Raw genomic sequence first — 19,749 nt, forward strand, 5'->3', positions numbered from 1 at the left:
CTTGGTCTGTAGCCCTGTAGGTTACGACACTTCAAGTGCATATCGAAGAACTTTTTAAATGCAATGAGGGTTTCTGCCTCTACCACCATTTCAGGCAGTGAGTCCCAGACCCCCACCACCCTTTGAGTGAAAAATTTCTCCTCAACTCCCCTCTAAATCTCCGCCCAATTACTTTAAATCTGTGCCCCCTGGTTATTGACCCCTCTGCTAAGGGAAATCGTCCCTTTCTATCCACTCTATCTAGGCCCCTCATAATTTTATACACCTCAATTAGGTCTCCCCTCAGCCTCCTCTGTTCCAAAGAAAACAACCCCAGCCTATCCAATCTTTCCTCATAGCTAAAATTCCATAGCCCAGGCAACATCCTCGTAAATCTCCTCTGCATCCCCTCTAGTGTAATGACATCTTTCCTGTAATGTGGTGACCAGAACTGCATGCAGTATTCCAGCTGCAGCCTAACTAGTGTTTTATACAGTTCCAGCATAACCTCCCTGCTCTTATATTCTATGCCTCGGCTAATAAAGGCAAGTATCCCGTATGCCTTCTTAACCACCTTATCTATCTGTCCTGCTACCTTCAGGGATCTGTGGACATGCACTCCAAGGCCCCTCTGATCTTCTGCACTTCTCAGTGTCCTACCATGTATAGTGTATTCCCTTGCCTTTTTAGCCCTTCCCAAATGCATTACCTCACACTTCTCCAGATTGAATTCCACTTGCTACTGTTCTGCCTACCTGACCAGTCCATTGATATCTTCCTGCAGTCTGCAGCTTTCTTCTTCATTATCAACCACACGGACAATTTTGTATCATCTGCAAACTTCTTAATCATACTTCCCACATTCAAGTCCAAATCATGGATCTATAAGCCAAATAGCCTCTTTCTGCACTAAAAGCTTGATAAAATATTAAATGGATTAGATAGGCTGAGTCTGAATACTTTATCAAAGTAGGACAGGCTAATTGGACCAAAGAATGTCACAGGGGGGCTTCACAGACAACATCACTAGGGGGCTTTCAGAATGAAATTGGGTGCTATAATGGGAGAGTTAGGAGGGGTAAATTTCCGGTGTCATGTTGCTAACAGGGAGTGCCACCCACTGAGAGCACACAACAAAAATTTGGGACAAGTGCAGTGCACACTAGAATTTCCTCAGCAGCAGTGCCAAGTCGGAAAACGACCCTTTGGGCGCCAGGGGGAGGAGGCTTGGTCGGCTAAATGACCTTTTCTCGCCCCAGAGCTCTTGTAAAATGCACAACAGGCCAATCAGCACTGAAAGTGGATAAGTATCTCAATATTTGTGAGCGTTAACCTCCATCAGGAAATATAATGGGCTGGATTTTCATTGAGGAGGCGGGCAGGAGGCGGGACTACAACTTTCGGGGTTGTAGTCCCGCCTCCATCGAGTTGTGGCCAACCCACGCGATTTTCACTTGATTGACCTTGTTGAGCCCGCCCAGCAGGCTCAGCAGGCCAATTAAGGGCCACCCGGCAGGTGACGTCACAGATTGACATTTCATCTGTCAAGAGATTTTGACAGATGAAATATCAGCGTTTCACAGCTGTTTGAAGCTGTCAAACACTGACAATCTGTACTCCAGGTTAATTCCTTCCTCTCGGGATGATTTAGAGATCTCTCCGGAATAGAAAGCTGAATGCTGCAGATTTTGACAGCTCGCGGCCATTCTGCTTTCTGTGCCGGTGAGATGAGGGACTCCCGAGACCTGAAGGAAGGAAGGCTGTAAAGGTAAGTACATGTAAGTAAAACTTCTTTAAACACTTTACACACACCGAACACACTTACCTCTGCACTCATGCACCCATCACTCACCTGAACACCGGACATCTCGAACCCTCCAAGCCCTTCAGCCTGACGGCCCGCCTCGCTAACTTGGTGTGGTTTGGAGCCATCGGGAATCCCACACTTCATGGATGAAAATAGGGATTAGGCTAAAAACTGCCTGTTAACTACCTGTTAACAGGCAGTTAATTGGCACTAATCCCCTTCCCGCCTCGGGGAGGTGGGTCCCAGCGCGGGTCGGGTATCCGCCTCCTTTGAAACTGGCATGGAGGCGGGTTGGGGGCGGGGTGGGTTCGTGCCTCCCGATTTCATGAATTTAACCCCCCACACGCCTCCAATCCCACCTTCACGGCTCAATGAAAATCCTGCCCAATTTGTTCCGATGAAAGGTCTCGCCTGAAATGCTAAGATATTCATCTCTTGCAGGCACTGATCGAGGTGCCTTTCCAGCACCTCTTGTGAAGTGAATTCTTCTGCTTATTTTATGGGAGTAAGCAGTTCCAGAATTTTGGATTAATGCTGGGTTGTTACGCCATCGAACCATAATTCACAATTGCATGTTATTGATTTGATTTTTTAGTGGTCGAGATGAAAACACTCGCAGAAGAATCAAAATCGTGTTTCAACTGGGGTGACATTGCAATGACAAAGCAATATCTGTATACAGTTCCCCCATCTCATTTTGTGAAGGCATTAATTATATAAATATATACACACACATAGAGTACGAGGTACCCCTGCGGAGAAATAATTCCTGATAACACTGGACTTTAAGGCTGCAGTTACACTGCAGACTGACCTCTGCCTGCCTGGGTCCAAGGTGCAGTGAGAATGGAGACTTGCTCAGCGGTCTCCTAAGTTGTTCCGCTTAAGAGAGTGGATGGGAGTGCCCACTTTGTACTCATGTTAATAAGAACCCACCTGAGTCTTAAAAGTGTTCCCAGGCAGTCCAAAGGATGCTTGAGCTACTTTGAAAATGCGACTTTGGAACGTGCTGGAATTATAAGGGTAAATTTGGAGCCTTGCTCGTTGGGGAATGTGAATTGAAGAAATGAGCGTGGGGGGGGAGGGGAGGTCAGCGTGGCTGATTTCCAGCGCTCCTGATTTCATGGTTGATGTAATAAAACTCACTACACACTTGGTTTGAGCATAAAGCAAGGCTTTAATCAACTTTGTTTCAGAACATGGAGGTCTAGTTGTATTTCACTAGTTCCTTGTCTTTACAAAATGTCCCTGGCAAGCTGGGGCCCACGCCCGAGTATTTATACTCCTTGGACGGCGCCACCAGCTGGCCGTCCAGTGTTATTTCATAGGTAGTTTCTCAATGATGTGATTTATGACAATGGTCATCGCAACCAATCACAGAAAATCGGGACCACCGCAGATCAGGTGTGCTGACCTCCGCACCTCATCCTCCAATCCGTGTTTCCAACCAGCGAGGCCCCTTGGAACGAGCCGAGACTCACAAAAATTCACCTTAATACGGCAACCCATGCAAACTGGGCATGTAGTGAAACAGGTCCTGGGGGTGGGATCAGGGTGGGTGGGTGGGTGGAGTGGGGGAGGGCTGGTGGTTGGTCTCTGTCTCTCTTGGCTTGGGTCAGATCGGATCTGACACTTGGGTTTACCGCCACTTGTGTACCTGGAACCACTTTGCATTGACACCAAAGGGCAGTATAACCACACCCCTAAATCGCATGGTACAACAACACTACAGTTTGCATCACCTGATTTGGTTATGGAAATAGTGCTGTCAGTTAACATCCACCGTTGCACCTGTTACTGGGCAAAAGAAGGAATAAAATCGCACCCAAGTCCTGCCTGTATGTAGTTCATAAAGTAACACAAGGGTGTCACACATCTTGGCTTGAGACGATGTTGATTTGTGACATTGTAACTTTCCGATGACTTGTAACACAGCCCAAGCTGTGCATTATACTCCGTATTTCACTGTTGCCACGTGTACTGTCCCTTAATCCCCACACTAACTGTACCACCAATTACACTACTAAACCTCCACGCCACCGATTACACTACAGGACCACTTGTTTTATAGAAACATAGAAACATAGAAGATAGGAGTAGGCCATTTGGCCCCTCGAGCCTGCTCCGCCATTCAATGCGATCATGGCTGATCATCCAAATTCAGTACCCGGTCCCTGCTTTCTCCCCATACCCCTTGATCCCTTTAGCCTTAAGAAATATATCCAACTCCTTCTTGAATATATTTAATGTATTGGCCTCTACTGCCTTCTGTGGTAGAGAATTCCACAGGTTCACCACTCTCTGGGTGAAGAAATTCCTCCTCATTTCTGTCCTAAATGGCTTACCCCTTATCCTTAGACTGTGACCCCTGGTTCTGGACTCCCCTGCCATCAGGAACATCCTTCCTGCATCTAGTCTGTCCAGTCCTGTCAGAATTTTATAAGTTTCAATGAGATCCCCTCTCAGTCTTCTAAACTCCAGCGAGTACAAGCCCAATTGAGCCAATCTCTCCTCATATGTCATTCCTGCCATCCCAGGTATCAGCCTGGTGAATCTTCGCTGAACTCCTTCCATGGCAAGAACATCCTTCCTCAGATAAGGTTTTATTGAAATGAAGAGAATTTCACATTTATAACGATTATATAACTCCATAGGAAGTTTCTGCAAAAAAATAGAAGAGGAGTATCCCAGGTTAGGGAATTGCAAAAACCTGCCCTTCATTGCTATTCATCGAACATAAAAATGTAAGAATTATGAGCAGCAGTAGGCCACACGGCCCCTCGAGCCTGCTCCTCCATTCAATAAGATCATGGCTGATCTTTGACCTCAACTTCACTTTCCCGCCTGATCTCCATATCCCTTGATTCCCCTAGAGTCGAAAAATCTATCTATCGCAGCCTTGAATATACTCAACGATTCAGCATCCTCAGCCCTCTGGGGTAGAGAATTCCAAAGATTCACAACCCTCTGAGTGAAGAAATTCGTCCTCATCTCAGTCCTAAATGGTCGACTCCTTAACTGAGACTGTGCCCCCTAGTTCTAGACGCTCCAGCCAGGGCAAACAGCCTCTCAGTATATACCCTGTCAAGCCCTCTAAGAATTTTATACGTTTCAATCGATCACTGCTGGGTGAGGGCAGAGCCGGGCTCAGCTGCGATTCCACCCGCAGTCGAATAGCCTGCCAACACTCGCCGTCTGGGCTCATATCTGAAGAATGGTCACTTGCACCAGGGTGGCTGGTGCCAGTGGAGCCAGACTCTAGCGCGAGGCCACCACCTTCATGAGAAGAGAGAAGGAAATACATGGTGGGGCGTGGGGTGGCGGTGGGAATGGGGGGGGCGGTGGCGGTTGGAGGGGGTGGAAACACAAGCAAAATAACTGGGCGAAACAGGATGCAACGGCCAGCTGAAAATAGCTTGTTGATGCACAGGGAACTTCCACACTGTGCTAAAAACTAGCAGCAGAAATGTTCTGATCTTTTGTGGGAAATGGCTGATTTGTTGCTGATGCTAAGATGTCTCATCTCTTCTTGCACAGGGTGCTGCTGCTTTCTGAGATTGAAAAGGAAGAGAAAGAGAAAGCCTTTTATTTAACTCAGATCCAGAATCTTGGCAGGCGGGCAGATGAACTCTCACAAATCAGAAGTGTGAGTATCACTGGAACCGAAGCATGGGACGAGAGTCTAAGGTCAACCCCATTTCTAAGCCTGCATATCATAAGAATCTTGGAAAGGCGGTCAGGCCCAAACAAGGCGTTACTGCATTCAAATATCATATAATTATGCCTGCTGAAATGATAACTATATTTTAGTTTAATTTACTGATCCTGTCCTCCCAGGAGGGAGCCGTGTTTGAAAGGGGTTGGTGAAGCAGCGCTGCAGTGGTGTACTCCCCATCTTAGAACTGTACACACTTTGAACGTGGGATCAATGAATTTAACCATTTATACCGAGTTTACAACCCAACACAAAGAAGCTATCATGAAGTTGCCTAGGCTGACACTCCCAGTGCAGTACCGAGGGAGTGCTGCACTGTCGGAGGTGCCGTCTTTCGGATGAGACGTTGAGCCGAGGCCCCATCTGCTCTCTCAGGAGGATGTAAAAGATCCCATGGCACTATTTCGAAGAAGAGCAGGGGAGTCCTCCCCGGTGTCCTGGGCCAAATACTTATCCCTCAACCAAAATCATTAAGAACATAAGAACATAAGAAATAGGAGCAGGAGTAGGCCATTCGGCCCCTCGAGCCTGCTCTGCCATTCAATGAGATCATGGCTGATCATCCAAATTCAGTACCCTGTCCCTGCTTTCTCCCCATATCACTTGATCCCTTTAGCCTTAAGAAATATATCTAACTCCAGCCTCCACAGCCCTCTGGGGTAGAGAATTCCAAAGATTCACCACTCTCTGAGAGAAGAAATTCCTCCTCATCTCCGTTTCACTAAAAACAGGTTATCTGGTCCTTATCACATTGCTGTTTGTGGGAGCTTGCTGTGCGCAAATTGGCTGCCGCGTTTCCCACATTACAACAGTGACTACACTTCAAAAAGTACTTCATTGGTTGTAAAGCGCTTTGAGACGCTATAAAAATGTACGTTTTTCCTTTTCGTTTGTAACTGCAGGTTTAATTTCTAGATTTCCCGCTCATTTATAGTCAATGTCAGAGGGATAGATTTTCCAAATTAGCATCCTTGCATATAGCTTCACGTGAAGAGAGCGCATATCGGAATGTAGGCAAGGAGTTCAGTGTGTCCCACATTATTATCCTCCCGCATTTTATTTTGCAGTGAGCACTACAAAAACCTAAATCCGTCAAAGACTTTAATGCTGTGTTGTTTTACATTTTTCCCCATTGACTTCAACGGAAATAAAAATCAGGAGAGATGCCGACTCGCTATCCCCCCCCCCCCACCCCCGCTTTACACTATGGCACAAAGTTAAGATCTACGCCCCCCTGTGCCTGACTTACACCCAGGTGGAGGGTGGGGACCGGAAAAATCAGCTCTAAGGAGCTTCATCGTTTTTGCGATCTTATAGCATCGAGTAGGAGTCCTCCCAATGAATCTTGATTTCAACTCGGTGAGAATGCAGAAATCAGGAAAAAGTGCGCTGAGCGACTAATCTTGAAGACGGAAGGAACAGGGCAGGAGCATTCAGACCAACAGTAACCATAGTAACACTGATTAAATAGAGAGAGAGGGAGACAAGAAGGGTCATAAAGTAGAAAGAGAGGTTGACGAGCAGAGGTGAGAGATGGTTTGCTTCTTGTATCATGTTTAGTAAAAGCTTTTGCTAAGAAAGCCCCTTTTATAGTGAAAATATTCACATGCTCTTACACGTATAGGTGCTTTATTATTTTGGGGTGGGGTGAAGTAAAGGAGACCTGCAACCTTGAGCCATCTACTCTAACCCTCTGACCTCACTGTATTCAAATGAAAGTCTCCTGTTTTCACATCGTTTCTTTTGGCCCTTTTACAATGCAGTCTTTGTGCGATGTTTATTTGGCGACAGTAGTTTCTAGCTTGCAAGCTACAAGGTTCTTATGAGTTACCATACAAGAAAGAGTAATGGCTATATCAATCAGGAACAACCCCCCCCCCCCAAAAAAAGCGTTTCTCTGAAAATTATAGAATCAAAGAATCTTACAGCACAGAAAGAGGCCATTCGGCCCATCGTGCCTGTGCGGGCTCGATGAAAGAAAGATCCAATTAGTTCCGCTCCCCCATAGCCCTGCAGATTGTTCCTTTTCCAAGTTTCTATCCAATTCCCTTTTGAAAGTTACTATTGAATCTGCTTCCACCGCCCTTTCAGGCAGCAGACTCCAGATCACAACTCGCTGCGTAAAAAGAATTCCCCCCTCACCGCCCCTCGTGTTCTTTTGCCAATTATTTTAAATCTGTGTCCTCTGGTTACCGACCCTCCTGCCGCTGGAAACAGTTTCTCCCGATCTACTCTATCAAAAACCCTTCATCATTTTGAACACCTCTATTAAATCTCCCCTTAGCCTTCATTGCTCTTTAAAAATGTTATGGAATTACACTTGTTCTGAGCTATGCTTTTGGACCTTTAATGTCGCCCTTGGTTTCATTGTTAAATTTATCTCTGTTGTTTTTCTCTCGCAGGTTTCAAAGCATATGGATTTGATTCGGCAGCAGCTACAGTATGAAGCCCATCAGATCAAAGCCATTATTGAGGAGAGATATGGAACAAGTGACAACACAACAGAACGAGTCCAGGTAATATCTGCAATACACATTTTTTAGATTGGAGGTGTTATCCTACAGTGGTAATTGAGAAAGGCCCAGAACAGATATTGTTCTTTCTAAACTATTAGTAAAGAATCATCAAAAATAACAACAGAAAATGCTGGAAAAACTCAGCAGGCCAGGCAACATCCGTGGAGAGAGAAATAGAGTCAACGTTTCAGGTCAAAACCCTTCGTCAGGACTGAAAAAGCACAGGAAATGAAACAGATTAAAAGGCCAGTTTGGGGGCTGGGAAATGGGGATGAAAGAACAAGAGAGAAGTGAAGAGACATTAAGAGGTATTCAAAACCAGACGAGATGGTGATGGGACTAGTGGAGACAAAAGACGGCTCTAGATGAGGTGTGAAATGCGCTGGCAGAATGAGAGACAGCTGCCATGTGGGAGAGAAAAAAAGGGGGGTGGGGGGAAGGGCCAAAACAAAGGTGTGGATAAAAAATATATGTAAAAATGTAATAGGGGCCGAGGTTATGATCTGAAATTGTTGAACTCGATATTAAGTCCAGAAGGCTATAAAGAATCATCCTTGCCCTTCTTCTTAGATCTTAGTATTCCAGCCAAGAGGGCAACAACGACAACTTGCATTTATATAGCACCTTTAACGTCGTAAAATGTCCCAAGGCACTTCACAGGACCCCACCTGAAATGATATGTTAGTGGTGTGGCGAATAGAGAACGAGAAACCACGAGAAGGTTATTAAAGGCTTATAAGGGTGCTATTTTCCTTTGATGTAGTAGCACAATTTCTGAGGGTGAGTTTGCCGACCAGCCTTTGACTGAACTAAAGGAACTGTAGTCTAATCTCATGACAGCAACTAATTTTATAATGGTTCCTCTCGTGTCTCAGCAATCAGAGAAAAGCAGAGCTGTCCTTGCCCGGCAACCACTTGACAATTTCTTGAGCACCTCAGAAGGCGCATCTCCATCTGACAAGCTGTATAAATAAAACTTCTTTGAACTTGTTCCTCGCACAGGAATCCTTTCAGCAGCAGTCAGCTTTCCAGCAGACTGTGTCTATCTTCCATTTTGTAACTTGGAGGAAAGAGAGCAGCCTCCATCATACGAAATAAAGGCGGAAAATGTCCAATGTCAAAACCCCGCTGAAATCAGTTGAGGTGAAACCTGATGTAAGGTTGGGAATTGGCTTTAAGTGAACGCCCTATACTTGCGTTTCCATTTTCAGTGTTTTAAACTCAGTGCACTCACTGTATGTTCACTTGTACAATCTGATAGCATTTGACAGTGCATTTGCTGCAGGCACTGTATGACCTAACAACGATTGGCAAGTCCCAACTGATGAGGTGCCTAGGCTAGAGGGAAAAGTCAATCAAGTGTATCATTTTTATTTCAATTTAGGCTGTTAACTTAGCACACACCATTTATTCACCAGTCGGGTCCATTCTAAGTTTTCGGATTGACCTCTATTCATGACTCATGTACACAGTAGGTAGGGGCCGGGGAGAGATCAAGCTGGTATCAGATTCCCTAACTGTGCGTTTGCTAGAAAATCTTCCAATTGGTTAGCCATGATCTCCATGGTTAGCCAATTAAAAATTCTGCCCTCTTGAGCATCCCTGATTTTAATCGCTCAACCATTGGTGGCCGTGCCATCAGCTGCCGAGGCCCTAAGCTCTGGAATTCCCTTCCTAAATCTCTCCGCCCTCTCTTTCCTTCTTTAAGACGCTCCTTAAAACCTACCTCTCTGACCAAGCTTTTGATCACCTGCCCTTATATCTCCCGATGTGGCTTGGTGTCAAATTTTGTTTGATAACGCTCTTGTGAGGCACCTTGGGACATTTTACTACGTTAAAGGCGCTATATAAATGCAAGTTGTTGTTCTTGTTACGCTCAATTATTCCTGGACCACAATGCCAGCATTGACCTACCATAACAGACCTGAAGGGAAGAAAAATGAATCTGAGACAGGATGCCGAGGGATATCTGGCATTGTGTTTGCACTTATGCTAATTTAAGACATTCGTATGGGTGACTATACACAGTGAGCTTCAGTTTCTCCAGGGTATGTGCTTACATGCATTATACAAAGTTATTGTTACTGCAATCAGAATGGCAGCTTAGGTATCAGGTCACGACTGACTAAGAAGGTCATTCTGTGGAGGACAATACGTCAGGATGCACAAATTCAGGGTAGCTCTGTGCCATTTTCCCCGCCAGTGTGGCCCATTTGGCCCGTGAGGCAAGCTCCTTCCCAAAGACTTCATCGAATCGGCCAAGATGTTTAATCAATGGGCAGGTTCCAGTATTTCAGTCAGAATGGGGAAAAGCTAATGTCAGTAAACTCCCTGTCCAATACTTGCATTTATATCGAAAAAAAGAAAGACTTGCATTTCTATAGCGCCTTTCACGACCACCAGATGTCCCAAAGCGCTTTACAGCCAATCAAGTACTTTTCAAAGTGTAGTCACTGTTGTAATGTAGGAAACGCGGCAGCCAATTTGCGCACAGCAAGCTCCCACAAACAGCAATGTGATAATGACCAGATAATCTGTTTTAGTGATGTTGATTGAGGGATAAATATTGACTCCAGGACACCGGGGAGAACTCCCCTGCTCTTCTTAGAAATAGTGCCATGGGATATTTTACATCCACCTGAGCACTCCCTCAGTACTGCACTGGAGTGTCAGCCCAGATTTTGGTGCTCAATTCTCTGGAAGCGGAACTTGAACTCACGACCTTCTGACTCAGAGGCGAGGGCGCCACCCACTGAGCCACTGGCCCGATATAGTGCCTGGTCATGGTGCAAGCGCTTAAAAAACTATGGTTACTTTGACTGTTACATAAGCAACTGCAGCAACCGTTGTACACCAGCAACATCCCACAAACAGCAGAGACAAAGGACTAGTTAATCTGTTAATTGGCAGTATTATAAAAGATGTCCATTATAAAAGATGTAACAGCAGAGCACTTGGAAAACAGTGACAGGATCAGACAAAGTCAACATGGATTTACAAAAGGTAAATCGTGCTTGACTAATCTACTGGAATTTTTTGAGGATGTAACTGGTAAAATAGATAAGGGAGAACCAGTGGATGTGGTGTATTTGGACTTTCAAAAGGCTTTCGATAAGGCCCCATATAAGAAATTAGCGTGTAAAGTTAAGGCACATGGGATTGGGGGCAAGGTATTGACTTGGATAGAGAACTGGTTGGCAGACAGAAAGCAAAGAGTTGGAATAAACGGGTCTTTTTCCAAGTGGCAGGCAGTGACTAGTGGGGTACCGCAGGGATCGGTCCTTGTACCCCAGCTATTCACAATATATATTAATGATCTAGACAAGGGAACTAGATGTAATATCTCCAAGTTTGCGGATGACACAAAGCTGGGTGGGCATGTGTGCTGTGAGGAGGATGCCGAGAAACTCCAGGATGATTTGGACAGGTTGGGTGATTGGGCAGAAGCATGGCAGATGCAATATAACGTGGATAAATGCGAGGTTATCCACATTGGTAATGGCAATAGATTGGGAGAAGGGGAAGTGCAACGAGACCTGGGTGTCCTTGTGCACCAGTCGCTGAAGGTAAGCATGCAGGTGCAGCAGGCGGTTAAGAAGGCAAATGGTATGTTGGCCTTTGTAACGAGAGGGTTTGAGTACAGGAACAAGGATGTCTTGCTGCAGTTGTACAGGGCCTTGGTGAGACCACACCTTGAGTATTGTGTGCAGTTTTGGTCGCCTTATCTGAGGAAGGATGTTCTTGCCATGGAGGGAGTGCAGCTAAGATTCACCAGGCTGATACCTGGGATGGCAGGAATGACGTATGAGGAGAGATTGGGTCGATTGGGCTTATACTCGCTGGAGTTTAGAAGAATGAGAGGGGATCTCATTGAAACTTATAAAATTCTGACAGGACTGGACAGACTAGATGCAGGAAGGATGTTCCCGATGGTCGGGGAGTCCAGAACCAGGGGTCACAATCTAAGGATAAGGGGTAAGTCATTTAGGACAGAAATGAGGAGGAATTTCTTCACCCAGAGAGTGGCAGTAGAGGCCAATTCATTAAATATATTCAAGAAGGAGTTGGATATATTTCTTAAGGCTAAAGGGATCAAGGGATATGGGGAGAAAGCAGGGACAGGGTACTGAATTTGGATGATCAGCCATGATCGCATTGAATGGTGGAGCAGGCTCGAGTGGCCGAATGGCCTACTCCTGCTCCTATCTTTTATGTTTCTATTAATCTAGAGTCTAATGTTGGCCTGAGCCCCATGAGAATTCCTTACTCTTTGAAGAGTACCAGGGGAGCTTTAATGCCCTCTTGAACCACTGGAAGGTGCAATTAGGAACTTGGTTTAACAAGACGACCTTCTGGAGCTTTGACAATGCAACACTTCCCAGCACTGCTCTGGAATGTCAGCCCAGATTATCGGCTCATGTCCTGGAAAGGGCCTTGAATCCACAACCGCCTGACTAAAAGGTGAGAGTGTTACCAATTGAGTCAAACTGACCAGTCGGCAATTAATCATCCTCTAGTGCTACACTTTAAAAATGTAAAGATTCGTCATTTGAAGAAGCAGAGCTGATAATTTAGTCAACAGAAAATCTGCCTCTATACCAGCCTCACGTAAAATGGGTGAATGTCACAATGTTGGTGTCAGGAGTAGAATTGCAAAGGAAGAAAACAAATTCGGCATAGACTCGGGGAGTGGCTGTGACAGTGAGGTTTCCTTCAGGGAAAAGGGTAACAGTGAATAGCTTACATTGTTAGGTGGCATTATTAAATGTCTTTTGGAAGTCCGCATGGACAATATCCATCGACACTCCCCTATGCACCATGCTGGTGACCTCCTCCAAAAAAGTCAGACATGATTTACCCGTCACAAACCTTTGATCAGCTGATACTTGTCCAAGTGCTCAGTCACTCTGGGGGAAAAATTCAGTTGATTAGCGCCTCCCATTAGCGCCCTAAGAGGGCACTAGCGGGGCGCAAAGCAACTAGCGCCCGGGTGCGGCGATGTTTGCGCCGCTCGCGGAATTGACCAGACATTTTGCGGCGGCGCTAAGCACTACCGCCACGATCTCCTGCGCCCACAGTCGAGCGCGCAACGCCGCAGGAGCGCCCCGGACCGGATATTGAGTGGCGCCCCCTGCCTTACTGCCTGCCGCTAGCAACGACAGGTAGAGGGGAACGTTTTGCAGTCGGGAAGGGACTGGGGGAGCGCTATTTAAAGGCGGCCGCTTCCTGCCTTTTATTGCCGGCGACATTTTTGCACCACGCATTCTGAGAGAGCGAGAGAGACTTCTGGAGAGATTCAACGCTGTGTGAAGGTGTTTTGGGTACTGAGCAGCACTTTGCAGGTTCATTTTGATTTGATCTTCATTGCATCGATTTAGAAGAGACTGTGGGGGCTGCACTCTGAGCTCTTTCCCTGGGCCTCTCCATTGTTCTTTCCAGCAGAATTGATGTACAAGTCTCTCCAGGTCGAGATTCAAGGCTGCAATGAGCAGGGTGTGGCTGGAGAGCAAGATCGACCCTCCCCTTTAAGAACTGGCCGACGTGTTTCATTGCTGACTGACATCACATGAGCTTCACCAGCGCTCTGAGGTAGCACCTCGCTCCTCGGCGTTAGTGCCTTAAGAGAGGTGTGTAGTGCCTGATTTAGTGCTCAAATCATCTCCAGGGGCGATCGAAACCAAGTTTGCAGTCGGAGGCGATAATTAGTGCCAGGCGCTAAACTTGGCGCCCGGCCGATAATTGTGTCCCAAACGGGGCGATACCGAATTTCTCCCCCTCTGTCTCTGATGATAGATTCCAGTAACATCCCCGCAATTGATGATAAACTGACAGGTCTGTAGTCACCTGGTTTCGCACCTCCCTCCCTTCTTAGATAATGGAGTGACATTTGCAATTTTCCAATCCAAAGGCACAAATCCTGAATCTAGAGAGCTTTGAAAAATTATGGCTAATGCATCTTAGAAAGGACGTTGAAAGATTTGTGGCTGATAATGGAAGTTGAGGTACAGCACGGAGTACTGTAGCAAATTACATGGATTCTACTCGCCCAGCCAGTGGTTGGAGTGGAACTGAGGCACTGGAATAGTGGGCTCAGTTGTCCCGGAGATAATGTACATCCAGACTGACCACAAATGATGGCATGATACTTTCTTAGGGACTGTAAGGCCCCAATCCAGTTTCAATGGATTGGGGGACTAGACAAAAGCATCAGGTATCCTGCAGAGGCAATCGGTACCTTGGGGACCTGGGATTCTACATGGTTATGAGCCCTTTTTCATTGCCCTATAGAACTATTTTATATCCCAAAACTAAGTATAACTCTACAGTGCACAAGTGAAGAGCAGGACAAGACTTAAAGGGATCTTCCCTGAGCTAGATAAAGCCAATGTGCAGCTATCTCTGTAATCTCCTCCAGCCCTACAAAGCCTTCGAGATCTCTACGCTCCGTCAATTCAGCCTAAGTGCAGCCTTCGGTCGCCTGAGGAAGAGAGTGTTTGAGGACCAGGACCTCAAACCCAGCACCAAGCCCATGGTCTACAGAGCAGCAGTGATACTCGCCCTGCTGTATGCCTCAGAGACATGGACCATGTACAGCAGGCACCTCAAAGCACTGGAGAGGTACCACCAATGCTGCCTCCGCAAGATCCTGCAAATCCATTGGCAGGATAGGTGCACCAATGTCAACGTCTTGAGCATCCCCGATTTTAATCGCTCCACCATTCAAGACAGAGATCGATAGATTTTTGAATATTAAGGGAATTAAGGGACATGGGGATAGTGCAGTAAAGTGGAGATGAGGTAGAAGATCAGCCATGATCTTATTGAATGGTGGAGCAGGCTCGTAGGGCCAAATGGCTGACTCTTGCTCCTATTTCTCATGTTCTTATGCCTTCAGCTGCCAAGGCCCTAAGCTCTGGAATTCCCTCCCTAAACCTCTCCGCCTCTCTACCTCTCTTTCCTCCTTTAAGACGCTCCTTAAAACCTACCTCTTTGACCAAGCTTTTGGTCATCTGCCCTAATTTATCCTTATGTGGCTCGGTGTCAAATTTTGTTTGATAACGCTCCTGTGAAGCGCCTTGGGATGTTTTACTACATTAAAGGCACTGTATAACCACAAGCTGTTGTATAACTAACATATCTAATGGAACCACTGCAACTTATTAGAGACAATAGAGAGTGTGAGTGAAGCAGACAGCCGGGGATCCAGTCTATGTAAAAGTCCAGTGAGGTTAGCTTAGGGAGCATGCTGTGAAGGAGATTCAGTGGGATGCAAATATCACTGTGAATCTGAACTGGCAGTTATACAACTGAAACACTCTGATTCCTCTTTTGAGCCTACGGGCATAATTCTTCCACTTGAAATGGCTGCACAACATTACAGTAGATTTAAACATTAAAAATAAGAAAAATAAGGAGCTGAATAATAGTTTATTTAGTTGGAATTCTTTACCTCACAGTAGGAAAGTTCTACTGGAACATCCCTCGTCTAAAGTATTGATAACTAATGGCTGTGGCCCGATCTACGCCCTTGCCTGAGGGCTCCCGAGGTCCGGCCATTTCTGATCCTGGGCCTCTCCTGGTGCGCGCGCGCAGAGGCCCAGGTATCCCAGGGGTGCAAGCGGTTCGCAAGCGTCCCTGGGATCACGTGGGCCAGGCGAACCAATGGGAGAAGGGAATCCCTGAATCACTGAATAAAATACATCAAAACATTAAATAAATTTTAAAAAACCATCACGTTTTTAAAATGAGTTAAAATTACATTAAATTAAATATTTTAAACAAAAATTTAATTTTTTGAAAAAATAATTAAAGTTTTTTACAGGGCTAAAAATAAATTTACCTTTTTCAAAAGTATTTTAAAATTATAAATGAATGAAAAAAAAAAAAATTTTTTTTTGTTGCTTTTTACAAAAAAACTCTTATGCTGGTAAGATGCAGGCGTAAGATTTTTAAAGGTTTTCAGCGGGCGGAGGTTCTGCAGAAAGTGGAACTCTCCCCCCGCAGAGACCCTTCTCCAGGGCAGGCGTGCGATCTGTCAAGAGGATTCTTGACAGATCGGAAGTGCCGGTTTTCAGTGCATGCGCTGTGCATGCCTGAAATCGGTATTTCCGATGCCCCTACGGGTGTGTACACAGCTCGTACACACCCGTAGGCATCGGAAAATACGGGCCCTTGTTTTTGTTTCTCTCAATAATACATCGAAAACCCGAAGACGTAAATCTCTTATCAGGCATTCCTAGTACGAGCGGAGCTCACAAGAAGTGCTGGTTGGGAATTCATGGGCCAGCAATGCATAATATTCCATCCATTAATTTAAGTGGATGGAAAATCTGGGCCTTGGGCCTACAATTTCCTACAGGAGCCATTCCCCATAGGGAGAATCAGCCATCAGAAAAGTATAGTTTCTCCTACGCATGGCCCAGAATATAGTAATCTATTCTGCAGCCTTATTTAATTATTGAGACTTCAAACATTCCAAAAAAGCTTGTATCATTAATTTAGTTTGTTAAGAGCAACTTCAGTTATCCAATTACAAACCCAGGATAACATTTACATATAAATCAGTGTCAGTGAACGACTGAAGCTGGTCGGCAGCTGGTAGGAAGGACGAAGAGGCCCTCCAGGTAAGTCAAAAAATGTCCTTTCCACCGGGAACGTTGCGACCTTCCCTGCCCTGGACTCTCCCCCGCAGCACCCCCCCCCCACCAACTTCCCTCCCACCAGATCCTTCCGAAATCCCCTCCCCGCCAGTTACCTAGAAGCCAGCATTTAAGTGAAGTTTAAAAAACATTTAAATTCCAATCCATGGGGAAAATGGATCGGCGGCATTTAAATGAGGTCCAGATGTTAAAATTAAGGCCAGCGAGTGCTTTTTGTACTTGTCCTGCCTCTCGCCTGCCTGAAACCTGCTTCGGGCTAAAATCGACCGCTGTGTTTACTTGTATTTGCAATAGCTATGTCAGTGCCGACAGTTCCGTTACAGGATGGTGCAAAACCTACATTCCATTTGTTGGTGCTGAGGGGAGGGTTGCTGCTGGATTGCTGTTTATCAGTTGATCTCCATGCCTTTCTGCCATACTTTGATATCACTGCTTTGGAATTCTGCCTCTGCGCCCCACAGGAAATGGATTCCCATGGTATGGTTTCCTCACTCTAGTGACCATTCCTTGTTGTAGAGAGATACTTGAGCGATGATGGGACAAGTGTTTTGTTACCAGTAAGCTCCACTCTCCGCCACTCCCATTGCCTCTGGGACTTTATTTGCAAAATTGCGATACTCGATCAGCAAATTGCACTACATCCATGCCTTTGATACCTCTAGACTCGACTATCTCCTGGACAGCCTCCCACCTTGCACCCGTGGTAAATTTGAGATCATCCAAAACTCTGCTGCCCGTATCCCAGTCCTGTTCACCCATCAATCCTGCTCCCGGTCCGGCAACACCTCGATTTTAAAATTCTCATCCTTTTGTTTTCAAATCCCTCCATGGCCTCGCCCCATCCTACCTCTGAGACCTCCTATGGCCCTACAACCCTCCGAGATCTCTGTGCTCCTCCAATTCTGGCCTCTTGGGCATCCCTGATTTTCATCGCTCCACCATTGGCGGCCGTGCCTTCAGCTGCCGAGGACCTAAGCTCTGGAATTCCCTCCCTAAACCTCTCTATCTCTCTCTCCTCCTTTAAGATGCTCCATAAAATCCTCCTCCTCACCTGTCCTAATATCTCCTTATGTGGCTCGATGTCAGATTTTATTTGATAACGCTCCTGTGAAGTGCCTTGTGAGGTTTTACTATGTTAAAGGCGCTGAATAAATACAAGTTGTTGTTATAGAGTCATGGGCTCGAATTTCATCGGGCCATTGAGGCGGGATTGGAGGCGTGTGGCGGGTTAAAATCACGAAATCGGGGGGCACGAACCCATCCCGCCCCCAACCCGCCTCCATGCCCGTTTCCCAGGAAATATCAGCGTTTGACAACTCTTTGAAGCTGTCAAACACTGACAATCTGTACTCTAAGTTAATTCCTTCCTCTCAGGCTGATTAACAGGTAGTTAACAGACAGTTTTTAGTCTAATCCCTATTTTTATTGGTGAAGTGTGGGCTTCCCGACGGCTCCAAACCACGCCAAGTTAGCAAGGCGGACCGTCGGGCTGAAGGGCTTGGAGGGTTCGAGATGTCCGGTGTTCAGGTGAGTAATGGGTGCATGAGTGCAGAGGTAAGTGTGTTTGGTGTGTGTAAAGTGTTTAAATAAGTTTTACTTATCTTTACAGGCTTCCTTCCTTCAGGTCTCGGGAGTCCATCATCTCACCAGCACAGAAAGCAGAATGGCCGCGAGCTGTTAAAATCTGCAGCCTCTGCTTTCTGTTCTGGAGAGGTCTCTAAATCAGCCTGAGAGGAAGGAATTAACTTAGAGTACAGATTGTCAGTGTTTGACAGCTTCAAAGAGCTGTCAAACGTTGATATTTCATCTGTCAAAAGCTCTTGACAGATGAAATGTCAATCTGTGACATCACCTGTTGCCGGGTGGCCCTTAATTGGCCTGCTGAGGCCGCTGGGCGGGCTCAACAAGGTCAATCAAGTGAAAATCGCGTGGGTTGGCCACAACTCGATGGAGGCGGGACTACAACCCCAAAAGTGTGAGACTCGCCTCCTACACGCCTCCATTGATAAAATCCAGCCCTAGTGTCATAGAGTTATACAGCACAGAAAGAGGCCCTTCGGCCCATCGTGTCTGCGCCGGCCATCAAGCCCTATTCTAATCCCATTTCCAGCACTTGGTCCATAGCCTTGTATGCTATGGCGTTTCAAGTGCTCATCTAAATGCTTCTTGAATGTTGTGAGGGTTCCTGCCTCTACCACCCTTTCAGGCAGTGAGTTCCAGATTCCAACCACCTTCTGGGTGAAAAAGTTTTTCCTCAAATCCCCTCTAAACCTCCTGCCCCTTATCTTGAAACTATACCCGCTGGTTATTGACCCCTCTACTAAGGGGAAAAGTTCCTTTCTATCTACCCTATCTATGCCCCTCATAATTTTGTACACCTCAATCAGGTCCCCCCTCAGCCTTCTCTGCTCTAAGGAAAACAACCCCAGCCTGTCCAGTCTCTCTTCATAGCTGAAGCACTCCAGCCCAGGTAACATCCTGGTGAATCTCCTCTGTACCCTCTCCAATGCAATCACATCCTTCCTATAGTGTGGCGACCAGAACTGCACACAGTATTCCAGCTGTGGCCTAACTAGCGTTTTGTACAGCTCCATCATAACCTCCCTGCTCTTATATTCTATGCCTCGGCTAATGAAGGCAAGTATCCCATATGCCTTTTTAAGCACCTTATCTACCTGTCCTGCTGCCTTCAGGGATCTATGTACATGCACACCAAGGTCCCTCTGATTCTCTGTCCTTCCTAGGGTTCTACCATTCATTGTGTATTCCCTTGCCTTGTTAGTCCTCCCAAAATGCATCACCTCACACTTTTCAGGGTTAAATTCCATTTGCCACTGTTCTGCCCATCTAACCAACGCATCTATATCATCCTGTAGCCTGAGGCTTCCCTCCTCACTATTTACCACTCCACCAATTTTCATGTCATCTGCAAACTTACTGATCATACCTCCTACATTCATATCTAAATCATTAATGTACACTACAAACAGCAAAGGACCCAGCACTGATCCCTGCGGTACACCACTGGACACAGGCTTCCAGTCACAAAAACAACCTTCGACCATCACCCTC

The 19,749-nt window shown here is 46.1% G+C and overlaps 1 protein-coding gene across 1 annotated transcript in view; it reads left to right on the forward strand.

The window, feature by feature from the left end:
- The window catches only part of apc2 (APC regulator of WNT signaling pathway 2), a 135,124-nt gene that overhangs the window by 44,613 nt on the left and 70,762 nt on the right, over positions 1–19,749 (forward strand). The window contains exons 4-5 of the mRNA XM_086004537.1: positions 5,324–5,432; positions 7,904–8,017. Coding sequence (XP_085860663.1) covers positions 5,324–5,432; positions 7,904–8,017 — 223 coding nt within the window. The remainder of the gene's footprint in view (positions 1–5,323; positions 5,433–7,903; positions 8,018–19,749) is intronic.

The sequence above is a fragment of the Somniosus microcephalus genome, chromosome 13 (assembly GCF_052327205.1).
Source record: "Somniosus microcephalus isolate GS21.2 chromosome 13, FLI_Smic_1.0, whole genome shotgun sequence".
Taxonomy (NCBI): Eukaryota; Metazoa; Chordata; class Chondrichthyes; order Squaliformes; family Somniosidae; genus Somniosus; species Somniosus microcephalus.